Below are 19,401 nucleotides of genomic sequence, written 5' to 3' on the forward strand. Positions count from 1 at the left end.
ACATGATGACCTTGCGTACTAGACATTCAAATACAGGGATGACTGCTGCAGTATCGACTTCCTACTTCTACCACTTTAGTTTGAAGCCCTGGGAGAGAGGTCGTCTCTCTCTCTTTCTCACTGTCTCTATCTCCTTACACCTCCCCTTCCCAGCTTTTCTTTTTCTCTCAGCAGTGGGAATATCTGTACTAGCAGACCTGTGCCAGAAACCTCTACAGGCAGGCATGTTAGAGACATCTTTGTCTTTCTTTCACAAAAAAAGTACTAAACGTGGTGCAGGCTGCTTTCTTTTTTTTTTTAATGAACATCTTAAGATCCTTCGCTTACGGATGTGAGAAACTCTGGAAGTCTTGCAGGATCATTGAACATCTACCTAATAACTTTCCATTTTTGATGAATCATAGCCCAGCAGTAAGACTCATGTTCAGACATTTACTTTTCTGTGAGTTTATCACATGATTTTACTTTCAAGTAAAATTTGGTTGTAGATAAAGAAATAAGGTAATCTCCATATTAAAGCCTTGAACTCCTTATGTAGATATGGTCCTGCCTTCTGAGCTACTGGAAGCATGGTGAAGGGATCAGTGGGATATGTAAGATTTTAATGGTGATTTATATGCCATTCATATGAGTAACGTACAGCGTTAAACTGGAGCATTTCTCTGTCTGATTTCTGTAGCATAACTTGGCTGCACCCACTGTTTTAATGCAGTGTTGCTATATCCAGCTTAGACATCCTTTCAATTTGTATCTGAAGTTTTCTGTGGTTAAAATGTATGCCTCAGCTATTCATAACCTGATGGATGAAGAATTGTTGGCATTCCATAAGTTGATCAATCTTTGCCTGAGATAGCTGCCAGAGAAGAATTAAGCCTTCATTTTACCTTAAATTTTACAGTTGCAGGACTTGTGCTTCCCCTTTGAGGCAGTCTGTCTCAACAACCATCAGGTTTGCTTCTTGAAAAAAAAACCCTTTTGACAGACGTCTCCCATAGCATCATCATTTGTTTCACACAGATTCCTGCAAAGTCTGATGTCTTTTGATATTTGAAAAAGACCATGTTTTCTTCTGGACTTGTTCACATTTCATAGCAAACTTGGTTCCAACATCTTCCTTAAACAATGTGTTCACATTTCATAGCAAACTTGGCTCCAACATCTTCCTTAAACAATCTATTAATTTTCCACCACATCAGAAGAAAGGTCTGATTGCTCTTTACCCTTATACTAGCAGCGCCAGTCTTTCTCATGAGTAAAACATGGTCACAAAAAGCAATTTGGTTTGCTGCAGGTTCAAGATGCAGGACTGTTGGTCAGAAAAATAAATGTACATTTAGCTTTTTTTTACCAGTAATTTTCACATCTGACCCTTTTTAATCTGAGTAATTTATGCCTGTTTTGAGCGTCATACTTGTGATGGACACTTGTGCCATAGCTTATAAGCTTTCAGTAAGTACCTTTAGAGCGCACTGGATTTTACATCTGCATTCTAAGACTAGAGCAGTACTGCGGTGGTGGTGCTGTGGTAGCGTTGTCGCCTCACAGTAAGACGTCCTGTTCGATTCTCAGCTAAAGCGTCTTCTGTGTGGAGACATGCGTGAATGGGCATACCTTCGTTGAAGGTTGTGCATCAGAGCTGGCAACTCGGCACGTAGAAATCTACTACCAATCATTAGCGGACCGTAGTTCTGCTGTGGTGACCCCTAACCGTGAAAAGCCGAAAGACACAACAACATTCTAGGACTAGAGCCTTTTAATCATCTTGCTTGCCTTCTAGGTTTGTCATAGTAAAATTCTTGGAAATCTGACATGTTAAGTCCATCTGAAAGGTTTCCTAAAACTATTTAACACTACTGTTGCAAGAACTTGACTCTCTAATGGTCTTCACAAGGGTCTCTTGAAGAAGGTCTGATTTTAGTCAGTCATTCTTTTGACATGGTTTTGTGGGCTGGCCCGAGGGCAGTGTACATCCATAACAAACTAATAAATAAAACTTTAAAACTTCTATATAGTAGTATGTGTTTAGCAGAGATGAGAGTCATGACTTTTTTTTTTTTTTTTATGCAGAAGAGGTAGTAAACGGGTGTACAAAAAACAGACCAGCTCAGTAGATTAAACTAAAGAGTGCAAAAAGAGATAACTAGAAAAGATAAGTGAAATATGTGGTATAATAGTCTGTATATCAGCGTACAAAATGGAGCTTTGTATGGTGGTTGGAGGGGTTTCACTCATGGAGCCTCATGACAAAACTTTAGCAAATTGTTAGGTTAATGAAATACCCATGCACTTAAGCCAGTTCTACTGGCATAGAAGGATAAAGCCATAACTAAAGCTCAGGCAGCCAGTTTTTAACACGTTGGTAGTTTGTTGGAGCTGCTTTGGGGGAGGATGGGTGTGGGGCAAACCAAAGCCATCCAGTGCCACAATCTCTAAGAGAAAGGGCAGTGGTGCAAGGGATAGCCCTGGCATGGCCATTCAGCCATGAAACGAAGTACATAGTAGCCTTCCCCGAGGGTACATGGGAGCATGCACTCACAAGTTGAAGGCTTAGTAATCCCTGTGGTGATGGATTGCATGCCCCCCCCCCAAGAAGGGATTAGAGGCTATAACATACACCCTCAGTGCCAGTATAACAGCTAAAGTGCCAGAGCACCCTCTTTACTGCTTGCAAAATAGCCTCTCTGGATGGCTGTTGCCCCTGTGCCAGGAATATCCAGTGCAGAGGAAAAGTATGCTGTAATCCAGTTGCGAGAAGCTTGACTGGTAATCAATCTCATACATGTAGTCATGTATTTGTTAAGTAAAAAATGCAGGTTTTATCCTTCCTTTTGTGTGCCCCTTTTTAAAATTTCTTTTTGTCTGGGATGTTCTACAAACAAAGGAATTTTATAAGGAAGGATTATGCTGTAATCTTTTGATAGTACAATAAACTCCCATTAACCGGAACTCAAGCAACCATCAAAACAATTTCAAAGAAATACCGCAGAATTTTCATGTGTTGCACTTTTCCCTCACAGAAACAAACATTTCGTTTTTAGAGTTTTAAAAATGAAGATAAGAATAAATTCCCTCTCTCCCCAACCTGAGAACAAGTCAAACCAAACCAATAGTATAGAGTACAGTATTAGTCAGACCTATTTTAATAGCAACTCTCAAGCAACCAGAAACTACAGTTATCTGGCATCTACCAGTCCCCATGGGTGCAGGTTAACTGAGAGTTTACTGTATGCATTTTCATTTTGTGATGATATATAGTCTTAGCTAAGGAAAGATCTGTGTGGATGTGATGGTAAAAGCACCCTGTAACTCTGGCGCACAGGAAACTGTCATTGTTTTTTGTGGGTATGACTTCTTTGAAAATGTGTATTAAGTAATTATGTTAGTAGGTGCAGAACAGCAGGAGAGAATCCCACTCATTGCACCTACTTTAGGAAACTGTCTTGAAGAGATATGGATAATGTATGTATATGTCTTTGAGTCTTATGGAAGCTTCTATAAACCAGTCTCGTAATTTTTTTTTTACATTCTTCAGTATTTTAATACATGAACAAAAAATGTGTCTATGTGAATTAATGCTTATCTTTAGGGGTAGTAAATATGCTTTTTGTTTCAAGTATTAACTTGGCCAAGAAGAATTTTTGATTTTTTTTACACACAGTTTCATCTGTTTCAGCCTCACGTTTTTCTTTAATACTTTTCAGTCTTATGCCTGCATAAGGTGTTATTTCAAAACATCTGTTATTAAGCAATGATTTTATTCAGACAAGCATAATATTTTCAGTATCAGTCATGTACATTGTTTCCCAAAGCACATGAATATACAGGTACCCATAGTTGATACCACTGTTTTTTAGAACCTGAGACTTGGATTATTCTGAGCGGTGTTTACCTTTCACTTTCATGCATCTTTCCTGTAAGATTGCTTTCTTGTCATCATCATTTGGACATGATCATTTTTAAGATGGGGCATTAATTTACTAGTACTCTTATTTGTTCATTGATTGTGTTCTTTACAGGCCTTCCCCAGTTTCATCCTAAAGTTGCAGCTAGTTTAGTTTTGACCTAGCTATATGCCTTTCTCCCAGTTTTATTCCCTATTAAAGTAAGGGGGGAATCATTGGGCATACATATAGAATTTAGGTCTTGGACTTCCAGAAAGATCAGCCGCCGGGTATGACAGTGGGTGACTCTGCTTGGATTGTCTTTTCATGTTATGGGATATATGTGCCCATCGTTATATCACTCTGGAATTTACATGGTGGAAATGACCTACAAAAGGAGGACATCCTTTGGTGGGTCACTTTTTATTCAAACTGCTTTCCCAAAGAAGAGAGCCATAGGCTCCTGGCATACATTTTGTTCTGCTTCTAGGGACTGTTGTCATGTTGCTGGCTTATAGTGAAAGAACGTACCTCAAAACTCTACTGTAAACTGTTAAGAGAACACACAGCATCTTTCAGATAACTTTCAAAGGAAACTTCTTCCCTTTCAGTTATCCAGAGTAGTGAGTGCTCAACTTTTTCCAGTAGCTTTTGCTTTCCATCTTCACAGTGATGATTACTACTGGAGTAAGTAAGGCAACCAATGTTTGTCTGCTTCTGTATACTAATTTTAGGTTCATGGGAGAGAACCTATTAAGACCACTGTGGATTTATCAGTGCATTTGTGAGCCACAGGGCATGAAGTCATGCCACTGTCGTAAGAGTCCAGATCACTGAATGTTGTGTGCTTCATTAATTGTTTTCCTCTTCCTCTTAGAACGAAGATGAAACTTCTGTTGCAAGACTATTGTGTGATAGAGATAGATGACAACACAAGTTAGGATTATACAGAATGTATATTTCTTTATATAGGACAGTCTTTAATGTTTGCATGACATTGTAGACTTATGCTAATCCAAATATTATCCCGAAGGAGAAATAGATAACTGTCTATAGCTTTTGTAATTGCAGATTGCATAGTGTACTACACAACATATGTCTGTTCACTCTATGTTTTGTTAGATAGCAATTTAAAACCATCAAAATTTGAGTCTTTGTAATGTTGAAGTAAGTGTTCTGTCACACAGACCTGGAACATAAATAATTGATAAAAGCAGAGTCTGAGACCTTTCTGATTTCTTTTCAGGTGCGAGTTTATGATCCTAGTTCACCTCAACGCCGTCCTGTATTGGAAGCAACATTTGAAGAGTATCCACTCACAGCTGTTTCCTTAACTTCTGATGCAAAGTATGTTTCCATTCATTACCATTTTTTATTTATTTTTATTTTTCATTTGATTACTGAGAAAGTCTGACTGGGATAAGTGGCATACCCCTTTCCAGCGGAGGTCAAGGTAGAAAATTTCCAACTTAGAGGGACTAGTACAAGGATAGTTACATAATTAAATTTGTAAATATGAGCATACAGTGATGCAAAATATAATTTTAAGACAGTAATAAGAAATTTGGTTTTGGTAAGGTTGTGTGCATGTAGTATACGTAATTAACATAGCAGTCATAGGATGAAATAGTAGTAGTTAAAACAGTTTGGGGTGTTAGAAAAATGTTACAAAGTGTAGGAGATTAAAAAGCCAACTTGAGAGGTTCAGTGTAAAGAGAAGGGATATGATAGGAGAGTGAGTGTATGGTAAATAGTTGGAAAGGAGTAATGAAAGGAAGTAAAATGGAGAAGAATATCTAGTCTGGATTGTGGCAAGAACATAGGCAGGATTTGGAGAGGTGTTCTTTGATAGTGAGCTTAAAATTTTGCAAAATAGGGTTAAGTTTAATTTTTAGAGGAATTTTGTTCCAGATTTTTGATATATTGAGTCACCTGATGTATTTTGAATCTAATTATTTTAGTGTGAGATTGGTTGTTAAATCATAAAGAACTAGTGGTGGTGTAGTACTGCAGAGTATTTTTGAGGTCAGGACAGTTATCAGGTTGATAGTTATGTTTGGGCTGTGATTAGTGAGTTGTTTTTGCAGTTCTAGCAAAGTTGTGTCTGTTAGGGCGAGGCAGCTGTATAAGTATGAAGGGAGATTTGAAGCAATTTTAGCTACTTTATTGTAATATATCTAGTTTAGATTTTAAATTATAGAGTTATGGGTAGTAAGGATAGCCAGTGCATTGAGTAATGATGGCAGTAAGTAAGTAGATGCTGTTTTTTTTCTGGTGGTGCTAGAGTTTAGATTCTGTTTGAATTTTAGGATAATGTATGTTATGTTTTTTTTTTTAAACAAGAAACATCTTTATTAAATTATCACTTATGACACAGGCAGTCATACATTTATATAAATGGAAATAAACCATATTGACATGTCTTCAGTTGCAAATATTGTACATCAACTTATCTGTCCTGTCATTGTCAGTTAAACATTATATAGCTCATTCAATTTCTGTCTTTCCTTAAACCTCATTCCTCCTCCAAAACATTATTTTAATTGTATTGTTTCCACAATTCCTATTTTTTTCTTTGTAGTTTTCTCCTACCATTTTCTAAAGATCCCACTTCCAGTTGTTTTATATCTGTTGTTATATTCCTTACTACTAGTACAGTTGGTTTAGACTTCAATTTCAAATTTCTAGTAGTTGCTTTTTTGACAGCCACCAGAATTAAACTCAGCAAGGCCTTACTATTTTTCGGCCATTCTGATTCTGTATCACAGCTCAAAAAATAATTTCCTTACACCAATTTACTCACCTGATATTTCTGACAGAGTAATTTGCATGGAATTTTTAAAGTCTGCCAACTCGTTACACTCAGAAAAATAATTTCCAATTACCTCTTCTACATCACACCTTCAACAATTGCTGGTAACCTGAGGAAAAATTATTGAGTGTGCGTGGGGTATAAAAATACCTATGCAAACATTTCCAAACAAAGATCTTAAATCATCTAAACGTTGTTGCATATTTGGGAGCTGTACATATATCCCCTGTTGTTTATTTATGAATTGCTTATCCAAAATCTTTTCCCAGTTCTTTCTAACAACCTCTGATTGATTCATATAGTTAATTCATATAGTTAACGTGTAATATTTAATATGCCTTACTAATTATCTTTTTTTAACAGCAGCTTCTGTTCTTTTCTTAATTCTACTAAAAACTCCACCAGTGTTGATTTTCTACTTATAATCCATTCTCTTTCTTTTTGCTTATACTCTGCCTTCCCTGTCAAGGGCTGATATCGATCTCTAGCCTGCAGTCTAGATGAATTCTTGGCCTCTTCCCATTCTGTTACCTTTCCCTCTCTAATTATTTGCTCCCAGTGCCTTGGTTCCTTTGTCACATTTCTCCTGTAAATTCCAGCCCCCTCTTGACTTTTCTCTGTATGCATAATTGCAGTCATCTCTATTGGCAGAATTTGCTTTCTCCGTCCCCTTGTTGTCTTAGTTCTTAGACTACTTTCTGCTATTTAATGAATACAGTATTCTGTATGGTTATTGTTATTCTTAAGGATCAACATCCAAAATTCTAGTCTCTCCTTGTTTCTTACACTCCCTCATTTCATCAACATCCTTTTCCACTTTGAAATATAGCATTCTGCTTGTGCTGCATATAGGAAACTTAACTGTGTAGCTCTAAAATACCCATTAAAATTGGGTAATCCCAAACCACTGTGTTCTGTTGGAAGGATCATCCTGTCCATATCCATAAAACAGAGCTTCCAATTTCTGAGTTTTTATATTCTCTTTTTAGTCTCTTCGCACATGTCCTTAGCTGCCATAACAGAATCCTTTTTATTGCATACTCCTAAGTACTTAATTTTATAATTTCCCCATAAATATGGGTATTGCTGAACCAATTTGTGTGTGGGTACATGTTGACTGTTTTTCCCTTTTATTATCAATAATTTTGTATCCTGAAAAGATTTAAAACTCTCTCAGAATGTTCCACAACACTGAAATGTCCTTTTCTGGTTTTATCAGGTATAAAGTAATATCATCTGCAAATAAAGCCAATTTTTTGACTGCCATACCAATTCTGTCCTTGAATTTTCTGACTCCCTTTTTTTATTTGTAAGTGGTTCTAAATATAATCCAAATAAAGGCGAAAGAGGACACCCCTTCCTGGCACCGCTGCTGAAAAGAAACTTATCAGAGAGGAACCCCACCACCACTACTTTAATTTTCGCCTCTGATCCTTCATATACCCTCCTAATTAACCGTATAATTTTGTCAGGGAATGCAAATGCTTCCATTGCCCTACTCATAAATCCCAGCTTACTCTACAGAATGCTTTTTCTGCATAAAGAGCCATAAACAACGGTGATATTTTCTTAAATTCTGCTTTCATCTGGATCATTATTCTATTAATTCTGCCATCACCTTTGCCATTTTTAGCCATTATAGACTTAAACACTTTATAATCATGATTTATAATTCAGATGGGCTAATATGAAACTTGATGTAATGGGTTGGTTTGTTACTATCTTTAGGAATAACAACCACCACCTCTTTCTTTTGGTGCTTCTCCTTTTAAAATGCTGTTAAACAAAACCTTCCAGATCTTTATCACTTTCTTCGCTCCTAGCCTCCAGACTTCCACTGGAATGACATCTATTCCTGGGCACTTTCCTGTAGATTGGTTATACATCACCATTTTTATCTCATCTTCCCCTATCCTGTTAGTAACTGAGCCTCATGTACCTCTAACATTTCTGTTTGTGCTTTTTCTTTATTTTCACGTTTCTCTGCCTTATACAGTTTTTTTTATAAAATTTCCAAAATATTTCTAATACCGCTACAGGATCTCTGGTTATTTTCCTTGAGCTGATGATGTCATTTTAATTCTTCCTAGACCTGTGCATTTCCGATCCAACCTCAGATCCGACTCTGCTGCTTTCAAAAGCTTAGGCACTGAAGCTCAAGCTCCTCCCCTACCCATAATGCCTCCCCCGATTACCTCAGATCTTGTTTGCTGTTCTTAGTAGAAGCATTGTGGTCTGCTGATTCCAGCTTCTTTTGAGACTTACAGCTAAGTCCAATAGCTTTTTGTAGAATTTTTTTACTACTACTTTTTCCCTTCTCTCCTAGTCCCCATTTCTTAAAAAAAAAAAAAAAAAAAGCTTTCTCATAGGAGGTTACTAGATTAATGGCCCTGGGGATCTTACAAGCCTAGCCAAGAGTTTATCCCCAAAAAGAAACCTCAGTCAGCACCTGTCACCCCAATCAGTGAGGGACACAGGTAAAACCCCTGGTACAAATTTGTAGTTCCCCATCCACTCATTACAGTTGTGCTTGAAGTGGGTCAGCGAGGTACTCTGATGTGTATGGGAAGTCTATTCCAGAAACAGGGCAGCCTCTGGGAGACAAATTTGTCTCTACTCCAGGTTTTGTTGATTTTACATATTAGATTCAGGCCTTTCGAGTGGGTAATGCGCGAGGAGTTAGACTTACGGATATGGAGCACCTCTAGTAGGGCGGGGTCTGAGATTGCCTTGTAGGTGAGACACAGATCACCTCTGAGCAATCAATACAGAGTACAGTGATGGTGATTTGAGCCTGTCCGCATAGGACAGGTGTTGGAGGTCATGGATCCTCTTTGTGAGGAATTGCTTTGGCCTTCCCAGTTGGTGCAGATGTTTGGAGAGGTACATATCAAACGGGGCATTGTACTCAATTATTGGTCTAATGAGGGAGGAGTATAGAGAGGTAATAACCTCTTTTTTTTCTGGATGCAATCCCTTTACTTATGAGATGAACCAAGTAAAAGGCTTTTCTGACCACTGCCACTACATAATGGTCGAATGTGAGATTATCAACCTGAGTACCCAGGTCTCTTAACACAGGTTGTGTGTTTAGGAGGTTGCCATGTTTCTACCGAATGGTATGATGCATTTTTTGTGTTTAGCTTAAGGCAATGACTTTGGCACCAGTCATTAGTTGCTGTGAGTCTCTCGCAGTATGCTAACGTCATTTGGGGAGTCAGTGACAGCACCCAACTTACAGTTGTCTGCAAACTTGATCAGCCACAGGCCTTTTGTCTTTGTATGGACTTCTGAGAAGTAGATGCCAAGCATTAGGGGTCCCAGTACAGATCCCTGGGGAACTCCACTAGTGACAGGTCTACTATCAGAGGTGGAGGTACCTATTTTGACCATGATGGACCTGTGGGTGAGCCAGTTGGCCACCCACCTGATGAGACAGGGATTTATGCCAAGTTGTGTTAACTTTTCAATGATGCCCGACTAGGGGATTATGTCAAAAGCCTTGGCCAAGTCTAGTTAAGTTGTATGTACTGACTTTGCCTCATCCAGAGATTTGGTGACAGTCTCAAAGAAGTCAATCAGGTTCTGCAAGCAAGATCTGCCGTTGACCAGTTCGAACTGGGTGGGGTCAAGTGCTTGGAGATTGCCTGTGTCCTTGTTTATGAGATCCATAATAATAATATGCTCCTTGGATTTACAGATCAGACTTTTCAAGCTAATTAGGTGATAGTTTCTAGGGTCAGTAGTGGTACCACCTTTGTGCAAGGGGATGATAATGGCAGTTATCCACTCTGCTGGAATGAAGCCTGTAATTAGGCTTTGGTTGAATAGAATGCTCAGTGTTGAAGCCAGTTCTTGCTGGAGATGATGCAGAATTCAGCCTGGGAGGGGTACTATAATGTCCCATAGAAGCTGTGTTCTTTGCCTTGGATAGGACCTTTAACATTTGATCTTCAGAGATGTGAGGTGCAGGACAAGTATCTGGGATGTCGAAAGGCCCTTTGGGGGGATGGCAGGGGGATGAAGAGTGCTCTGAACCCAAGTCAACAGGATCGGTGTAAGTGATACTGTTGAGTACTAATTCATAACAAACCTGGGCTTTGCCATGGAGGTTCCTTACGCAACTGAAGAAGGCTTTGTGGTTTCACTTTGTTTTGGAGGCTAGTTGGCTTTGGAGGTTTTCACTAGTGATCTAATTTGCTTGTTGGGGCTAAGAAGGGAGTTTTTCCAATTTGGAATTTGTTCCTTTTTACGCCTTTGACAATAGTTTCTTCCTTTTGTTGTAAAGCCTATTGATAGAGGATGTCCATCAAACAGGTTTGTGTTTCCTTCAGGCGCAGGTTTTAGTTCTGTTTGGTATGGCTGAGTCCATGGAGTTGTACAAGTACTTGTATACTGCATTGGCGTACTGTTGAGCATAGTTGTCTGCATCCCCTGAAGGGGGTGGTGGTGTGAAGCTACAGATACCCTCCCTTAGGAGGTTGTAGTCAGATTTTGAGAAGTTTTTTAGCTTGATTACGACTTGGGGTGGGGGGATAAAAACTTTGAACAAGACAGTCTGTTGATCTGATCTCACCAGGGAAGAATATACTATGGAAGTGGTGTAGCGGTCACCCATGTTGGTGAGAGCCAAGTCCAGAATGTTATCTCTCCTTGTGGGGAATGAGACAAGCTAGTCTAGTGTGTTAGAATTGATGAAATCAAGGAATCTTTGAGTGAGTGCATTACTGCAGGTGTAGTCTATGGTGGGGTAGTTGAAATCACCAAGGATCAGGGTGTTAGGCAGTTTCTTGATAGAGTCAAGTAGATCCAGGTAAGAGGAGTGGGTGTCCTGAGTCATGGAGGGGGGTCTGTAGCTGGCAGACCAGTCTGGAGGTGTGCCTGTCCTTAATGAAGATAGAGACTCCACCACCCTTAGTCTTTCCGGCCTCATTTTGGGGTCTGAATGTGTGGAATGAGGTGTAGCCTGTTAAGGCAGGGATTCTGACTGCAGCCCTGAACCAAGTTTCCATGACCTCCCAGACATTAGCATCTTCCAGTGCAAGGAGAGTCTCCAGCTTTGGCAGGAATTGTTTCCCTTTTGTTTCTCTCCTTTCTACCATTTCTGTAGAATATTTGATAAACTTTTAGGATTTAAAAAGTGCGATTCCTGTGGACACAAGAATCCTTTATCTGATGCCCACAGGGAGTACGTTTATTGTCTTGGCCCTAGTCATCTCAAATCCTCCTGCTGCATTTACAAGGGGTTTCACCCTAGAGCACTGCCACTGGCTGACAGGAAAAATAAACTTATTTTGAAGGGCCTTTTACCTCCTTTGGCCCCGTCTGCAGGTTCTTCTACATCAGGGGCTCAACCCCTCTCTAAGAAGCATAAAGAAGACAGGGAACACAGAAAATGTTCCCCAGGAAAGTCTGCTTCCTCTTCTTCAGTCAAGCCTCCAGACAAGGATCCTAGGGCATCGGATTCCAAACCCTCAGATCCGAGTAAGTACACTCAAGTCGTCTCCTTGGCTCCAAGCTCCCCTGCCTTAGGATTCCTCCTCCTCCTACCACAGGGCCTTCTCTTAAGGAGAGATTTCCTAAAACTTCGTCCAAGCCACCTTCTACAGCATCATCTGTCAAGTGCTCTCACAGCCTTTTTGAATCAGAGTTGGACAGATTGATGCGGTTCTTTCAGACACAAATCCAGATGGGGATCTTATCAGTCCTGACCCCTACCATGTCTGTGGGCAGGCAGTCACCTTTTAGACCTTTAGCTCCTTCTCCAATCCATCCTCCTGGTTCTGAGCTCTCGGATCCGAACACCCTGAGAGTCGAGGTGTTGGAGCCGATGGTGATTCTCTCTCTCTCTTCGACTCCAGCAGCTTCCCTGACTCGCTCTGCCTTGACTGTGTCAGGGCAGAGCAACTCTGAGCTAAAGCGTTGGCTCCGAGGGGTTGACCTCAACTCCAAAGTTTTCTGAGCCGCCGCTTCCTCTGAGTGTCTGCATTTGAAAGCTTGGCCCTGACTTCCCTATCAGAGTGGCGGGCCGTGGGGGTTCTTTGCCTAGTAGTTTCAGCTCCAAGAGACTATCTTTGGGTCTCCGGCCCCTTCTGCTTTCAAGGTGGTGGTGAGGGTTCTCTCCATGCAAAGGATGTCCTCAGCTCCCACTCTTTCGGATCCACTTCTCATCCCAATGGATACTGTTTCTGAGACCTCACCACTGCCCCCTTGGGACAGCCGGCCCAGCAAAGCCTTCAAGTACTTCCACCTTTGGAATCCCAGATCTCTCCCAACATCTCCCCAGAACACCCCACTGAGGAGATTCCCCAGAAGAGAAGATGCAAAAGGAGGCACCTGGATTTCTCAGAAGAATCTATCACAGTAGACACTGATTTTAAGGAAGGGGAAGTGTCCTCCAGATCTCCACCTGAGGATGTTTCCATTGGAGACATCTTGGAAATCCTGCGCCAAACAGGTGGATGGTCTTCCCAAAACACTACCCCTGAGGAAACTGTGTTCTTGCAAGCTTTCTGTTCCAGCCCACCTACATCTTGGGAGGCACTTATCCTTGCACCCAGAAGCCTGGCTAGCCATTACATATGATGAGTGGGTGCAAAAGATTATATCCAGAGGATACTCCATTCACTTTTCAAAACTCCCCAAACTAAAGAGCTGTCTCCCAGATGTTCTACCCAGTGAGAGAGAGAGAGAGAGGCAGCAAAGTTCTAGATCTCAAAGCTGCTCCAAAAAAGTCATCTAGAAGGTCTCTCCAGATCAGCTTGGATCAGGCATTTACTCAAGATTCTTTTTAGCACCAAAAAAGATAGGGGACCTCAAAGCCAATCTTGGATCTGACATCTCTGAACTAGTCAGTAAAAAAGTCAAAGTTCAGGATGGTCACATCCAGTGTATTCTACCTCTTTTGAAAATGGATGACTGGATGTGCTCAGTAGACCTGAAGGATGCATACTACCACATCAAGCTGGACAGATGCTCCAGAAGATATCTATGATTCAGGCTGGGAGCCAATCATTTTCAATTCAGAGCGGTAAATCTGTTACCAACAGCACATCTACACAGGAGAATTCTGCAGTGAACCTTAGCAGTCCAGTGGTCTTTAAATCTATATACCCTCAGCTTTCCAGTTAAACTGTCACGGGTGTGCAAAGATTGTCTACTCTGGTGGCTTCACTTCTTGGTAGTTCAAGGACACCCTTGTGTTCTCACCCTCCCCCCAAACACCACGTTGACCACGGATGTCTCTGAGGTGGGGGAGGCATTTCCTGGGTCAGACAGTCGAAGGCACGTGGACATCACAGGACACCAACTTTCATATCAATGGCCTGGAGATAAGAACAGTCCTTTTAGTGTTGCAGGCACTTCACAACTTTCTTCCTCTAGGGACTATTGCAATACAAACAGAAAAAAATGTCAGTAGTATGGTTTATCAACAAACAAGGGGGAACCAGATCCTATCCTCTGTGCCAAGAAGCAATGAGAGTGTGGCAGTGAGCGATCTATACCAACCGCTTTCTGATCATAATGCACATTCCGGGGGAGTGCAACATTATAGTGGACGGGCTCAGCAGAGTCTTACTGATGCCTCATGAGTGGTCTCTGAATCAGTCAGTGGCAAACTTGATCTTCCACAAATGGGATCAACCTTCCTACCATCTCTTTGCATCTCCCCACAACAACAACCGCAGCCTTAATTTCTCCCCGCAGAGATGGTCACCCAGAGATGCTGTAGCCTATGCTTGGCCTCCCTGGTTACTTTATGCCTTTCTGCCTCTGCTCTTGATCCCCAAATGTCTTCAGAAAGCACCCAGATTGAAGAGTAATGTGATTCTCATTGCCACTTTTTGGCCTCAGCAAATCTGGTTTACCTTGCTTTGGTCTCATCTGATTTGCCCTCTGTGGATGCTCAAACCACGTCCAGATCTGTTGTCCCATCCATCAGGGCAAATTCGCCTCGATCTCTAAGGTCTGAAACTTACTGCATGCTTTCTCTAATTCCAGTGATGGCTAGGTTTGCCAGGCTTTCATCCCCAGTCCAAAACATTCCGATCTCCTCCCACAAATCTTCTACAAGGAGAATCTGTAAGAGTAAATGGAAAAGATTCTCTTATTTGGGCTCTACAACAGCAGTTAGATCTTTTTACCACTCCTATTCTGGCAGCGTTGGATTTTCTTGCTCATATTTTTCATGGGGGGGGAGGTGAGTCACTCGACTGTAAAAGTACAGTTGACAGCTATTTCAAATTATCATATCAGAGAAAATTCATCTTTATTGTTTAAGGCCTTCTGTAGAGGTACTTTCCTTCTTAGTCCTCCTGTTAAATCCCAAGGAAGTGTTGGCTCTTTAACTATGATTTTACAGGCTCTAGTCCACCTTCCTTTTGAGCCTTCAGCCAAAGTAGATTTGAAATTCCTATCATGGAAGACTGTTTTCTGGTTGCTATCACTTCTGCAAGAAGAGTATCTGAATTGTGAGCTCTGTCCTCCAAATATCCCTATTTAATTTTTCATAAGACAGAGTAACATTATGTACCAACCTATCCTTTCTACCCAAAGTTGCGACAGAGAACAACATTAACCAATGTATCAACTTGCCAGTTTTTTTATCCAATTACAAAACAAAGGGGAATATACTCTCTATCTCTTAGATGTTTGTTGACGGTTGCATTTTTGTCTAGACAGAACTAAATCATCTGAAGTAGTTGACTTCATTTAATCTTCAACCTGTAGGTCTATGAATCCGAATTGGATCCGACACTGCTGCATAACCAGCATCTGATCTGCGCTCCAAGTTCCTCCCCTTACCCATAATGCCCCCTATCTCCTTCCTCCCTCCATTCAGATCTCGTTTGCCACTGAATAGCTAAGCATCGTGGTTTTGAGCTCCGAGCATTCTTTCTGTGGTAAATAGTTGATTTTTGAGAGTTCTTCTTCCTTTCTGTGCTTTCCTATTCCCTCACCTCCTCTACCCTCTTTTGGCATCGGTTTAATGAAAAAAAATATATTTTGTTGTAGTTCTCCCTTTGGCCTTCTCACTCCTATCTTCTGTGTGTGTGTGTGTGTGTGTGTGTGTGTGTGTGTGTGTGTGTGTGTGTGTCTGGCTGTGTGTCTGTGTGTGTGTGCGTCTGTCTGCCTGTGTGTCTGTGTGTGTGCACATCTGTCTGCCTGTGTGTGCGTCTGTCTGCCTGTGTGTGCATCTGTGTGTGCGTCTGTCTGCCTGTGTGTGTGCGTCTGTGTGTGTGTCTGTCCAAACCAAGTAGAATTGCAACTGGGTAACACAAACCTGGATAGGTAGACTTTAGGACACACTGCTCGTACACAAGGATGAAGAAATCGAGTTTATTATAAATCCACACGATACAAGATGGTGAGGTTAAGCGCTTTCAACTGTTATCACAGTCTTCCTCAGAACACTTAATTCATCAAATTCATACTATTTTATACTCTACATAATTAGATAATAGAATAATTACATCCAAAAACCGCCAAAAACTTTAAAGGCGTACTGTTCACAGTGAAGACTGCATTTTAAGATAAGCTAGTCTTTCTAATAATATATACAAGTAAAAACATATGTTTCCTAATAAAATGACCTTAAAAAATGGCATATGTTATTAAATGTTAAAAATTCCTATAAAATATGAAATGTAAAATGTGAACTTAAAGCTCACTTATTATAAGTACACTATTATTTCCAAAGAGTGTCTCAAAATGTGCATAAAAGATGTATGTGGTATATTTAATATGTATACCAAATGTAAGTTAGTATTTCTACATGGAGTATATGAATGCATATATGTAATGCATTCATATATCAGCTAAGCATATACATAAGTTGATTATATAGAATTGGTATGAAACTACTAGATATCCTACAACACAGTGATAAACAATTTTTAAAAGTAGACTGAGTATGTAGGCTAAATGTATAATATAGTGATACCCAAAAACTACATTTCCAACAGCATCCTAACATATGTGGGTCGCTTGTAATAATGGGTGGTAGATAATATTTGTGTTAAATTTATGGGAGAGCTAAAAAAGGTTTAATACTAATAAAATCGTTAAAACCCGGTTTTCTGGTGGAGTCGGTCAGAATCTGCCATCTACTTTCTCTTTTAGCCAACTCCATTTTCCAGTTCCCTCCAAACGGTAAGATATGAACCTGATCAATAATAGCAAAAGTGAAACTATGGTCTTTGCCTTTCTCTGAGATGTGTCTATAAAGAGCATTTTTAGTGTCACATTTTTGTATTCTGTACTGATGTTCATACATACGCTTCTTCAGCTGTCTTTCCGTTTTCCCTATATAATGTGCATTACATCGTGTGCATAAGGCTACATACACTATCCCTTTAGAATTACAATTACCCGTCATACTTGTAATGTAGGTACGATTGATATCATCCAGCCTGAATGTTTTCTGCAAGAAGAGTATCTGAATTGTGAGCTCTGTCCTCCAAATATCCCTATTTAATTTTTCATAAGACAGAGTAACATTATGTACCAACCTATCCTTTCTACCCAAAGTTGCGACAGAGAACAACATTAACCAATGTATCAACTTGCCAGTTTTTTTTTCCAATTACAAAACAAAGGGGAATATACTCTCTATCTCTTAGATGTTTGTTGACGGTTGCATTTTTGTCTAGACAGAACTAAATCATCTGAAGTAGTTGACTTCATTTAATCTTCAACCTGTAGGTCTATGAATCCGAGTTGGATCCGACACTGCTGCATAACCAGCATCTGATCTGCGCTCCAAGTTCCTTCCCTTACCCATAATGCCCCCTATCTCCTTCCTCCCTCCATTCAGATCTCGTTTGCCACTGAATAGCTAAGCATCGTGGTTTTGAGCTCCGAGCATTCTTTCTGTGGTAAATAGTTGATTTTTGAGAGTTCTTCTTCCTTTCTGTGCTTTCCTATTCCCTCACCTCCTCTACCCTCTTTTGACATCGGTTTAATGAAAAAAAATATATTTTGTTGTAGTTCTCCCTTTGGTCTTCTCACTCCTATCTTCTGTGTGTGTGTGTGTGTGTGTGTGTGTGTGTGTGTGTGTGTGTGTGTGTGTGTGTGTGTGTGTGCGTCTGTCTGCCTGTGTGTGCGTCTGTCTGCCTGTGTGTGCGTCTGTCTGCCTGTGTGTGCGTCTGTCTGCCTGTGTGTGCGTCTGTCTGCCTGTGTGTGTGCGTCTGTGTGTGTGTGTCTGTCTGTGTGTGTGTGTGTGTCTATATGTTTGTGTGTTTTTCTTCCAGGCAAGGAGTATGGTTGATATTCCCCCTAAGCTAGGTTTTAGGAAGTGCACAGAATGCAGCCGTAAGCACTGTCCAGCTGATGGCCACACTCTGTGTGTATGTAGTTTGCTTGGTCACGGCCCATTTGCTTACCAACTGTCCCATTTGTGAGGGCTTCAACCTGGAGACCTTTAAGGGACAGGAGGGATAAGCTCATTCTGAAGGGCTTGGTTCCCTCATCGGGGACGACTGTCCCCACAACCCCGTCTTCGGCCTCTTCAACCGCCACTTCTGCCTTTTCTCCTTCCCAGACCTCTGGGACTCAAACACCCGCCATGAGGTCTGGGGAAGGAGAAAGGCGCCATAAGAAAGGTAGACTGCGTAAATGGTCTCCGGACCGTTCGGCTTCGGTGGGGCCTCCACCCAAGACCAAAACTGCCACCAGGCCCAGTATTCCCCATCTCCACTCTCCCAGGTTCTCCCCTGAGCTGGCGGTGTCTCGGTCTCCACTAAGGGTGTCCCCTCATCGGCATTCCCGTCCGGTGTCAGTGGTTTCCTCTCTGTCTACCCGTAGCCTTAGTGAGGCGAAGATGGACAGGATGATGCGGAAGTTCATCCATACCCAAATCCTAATGGGAGTCTTGCCGGCCCCGTCTCCCTCCAGAACAGGGGAGCTCGCAGACCTTTTTCACCCCCAATATCTCCTTCGGTTTTGGAGTCTTTGGATCCGAGGACTCTCGGCGTTGGTGGTTGGCATCGATGGTACCTTGTACCTCGACATTGGCCATGGCCTTGAGTGTATCTGATCTGACCGGTTCAGATCCGAGCTCTCGGAGCCGTTGCCTCGGCATCAGATCTGAGGGGGTTCTCTCGGCTCTGAGTTTGTTGGAGCGCAGTCTACCCCTTGGTATCTGAGCGTCTGTAGTCTCGGCTCCTACTCCCCTGTCAGATCAGAGAGGAACGGCTCTGATGGTGGCTTCTCAGGATGCCCGCTCCCTTTTGGCTTTTGACTTGGTGGAGAGGGTTCTCACGAGTTCGTCTAGGCCCTTGACAATCTCGTCCTCAGACTTCTCCCTGACTCTCTCTGTTTTGGGTACGTTCCTGACCTTCCTGCTATCTCAGGGACAGCTTGTGCAGGTTTTGCCTCAGGAAGCCCCCATGCAGGAGCAACAAGCAGTTTGCGAGTTCCCCCCAGAGAGTCCCACTGAGAAGGTTCCTCGCAAACGGAAGTGCAAAAGGCACCACTTGGACTCCTCTCCAGAGTCCCTGACCGAAGACACTGACTTGGAGGAAGGGGAAGGCCCCCCCCCCGATCACCCCCCCAAGGATGTCTCCTTTGGAGACATCATGGAACTCCTTTGCCAGGGGGGGGGGGGTCCACCCAGAAACCAACCTCGGATGAGTCAGTATTCTTAGAGGCATTCGGCACAGGCCCATCTACTTTCTGGGTGTCCCCTCCCATGGATCTGTGTGTGGA

At 41.6% G+C, this 19,401-nt stretch overlaps 1 protein-coding gene across 1 annotated transcript in view; it reads left to right on the top strand.

Annotated features, from left to right (window-relative positions):
* The window catches only part of WDR74 (WD repeat domain 74), a gene marked incomplete in the record, with an annotated part of 481,100 nt that overhangs the window by 167,424 nt on the left and 294,275 nt on the right, over window positions 1-19,401 (top strand). Inside the window, 1 exon segment of the mRNA XM_044075744.1 lies at window positions 5,128-5,228. Coding sequence (XP_043931679.1) covers window positions 5,128-5,228 — 101 coding nt within the window.

The sequence above is a fragment of the Protopterus annectens genome, chromosome 6.part1 (genome assembly GCF_019279795.1).
Source record: "Protopterus annectens isolate FY-2018-M chromosome 6.part1, PAN1.0, whole genome shotgun sequence".
In the NCBI taxonomy this organism is placed as follows: Eukaryota; Metazoa; Chordata; order Ceratodontiformes; family Protopteridae; genus Protopterus; species Protopterus annectens.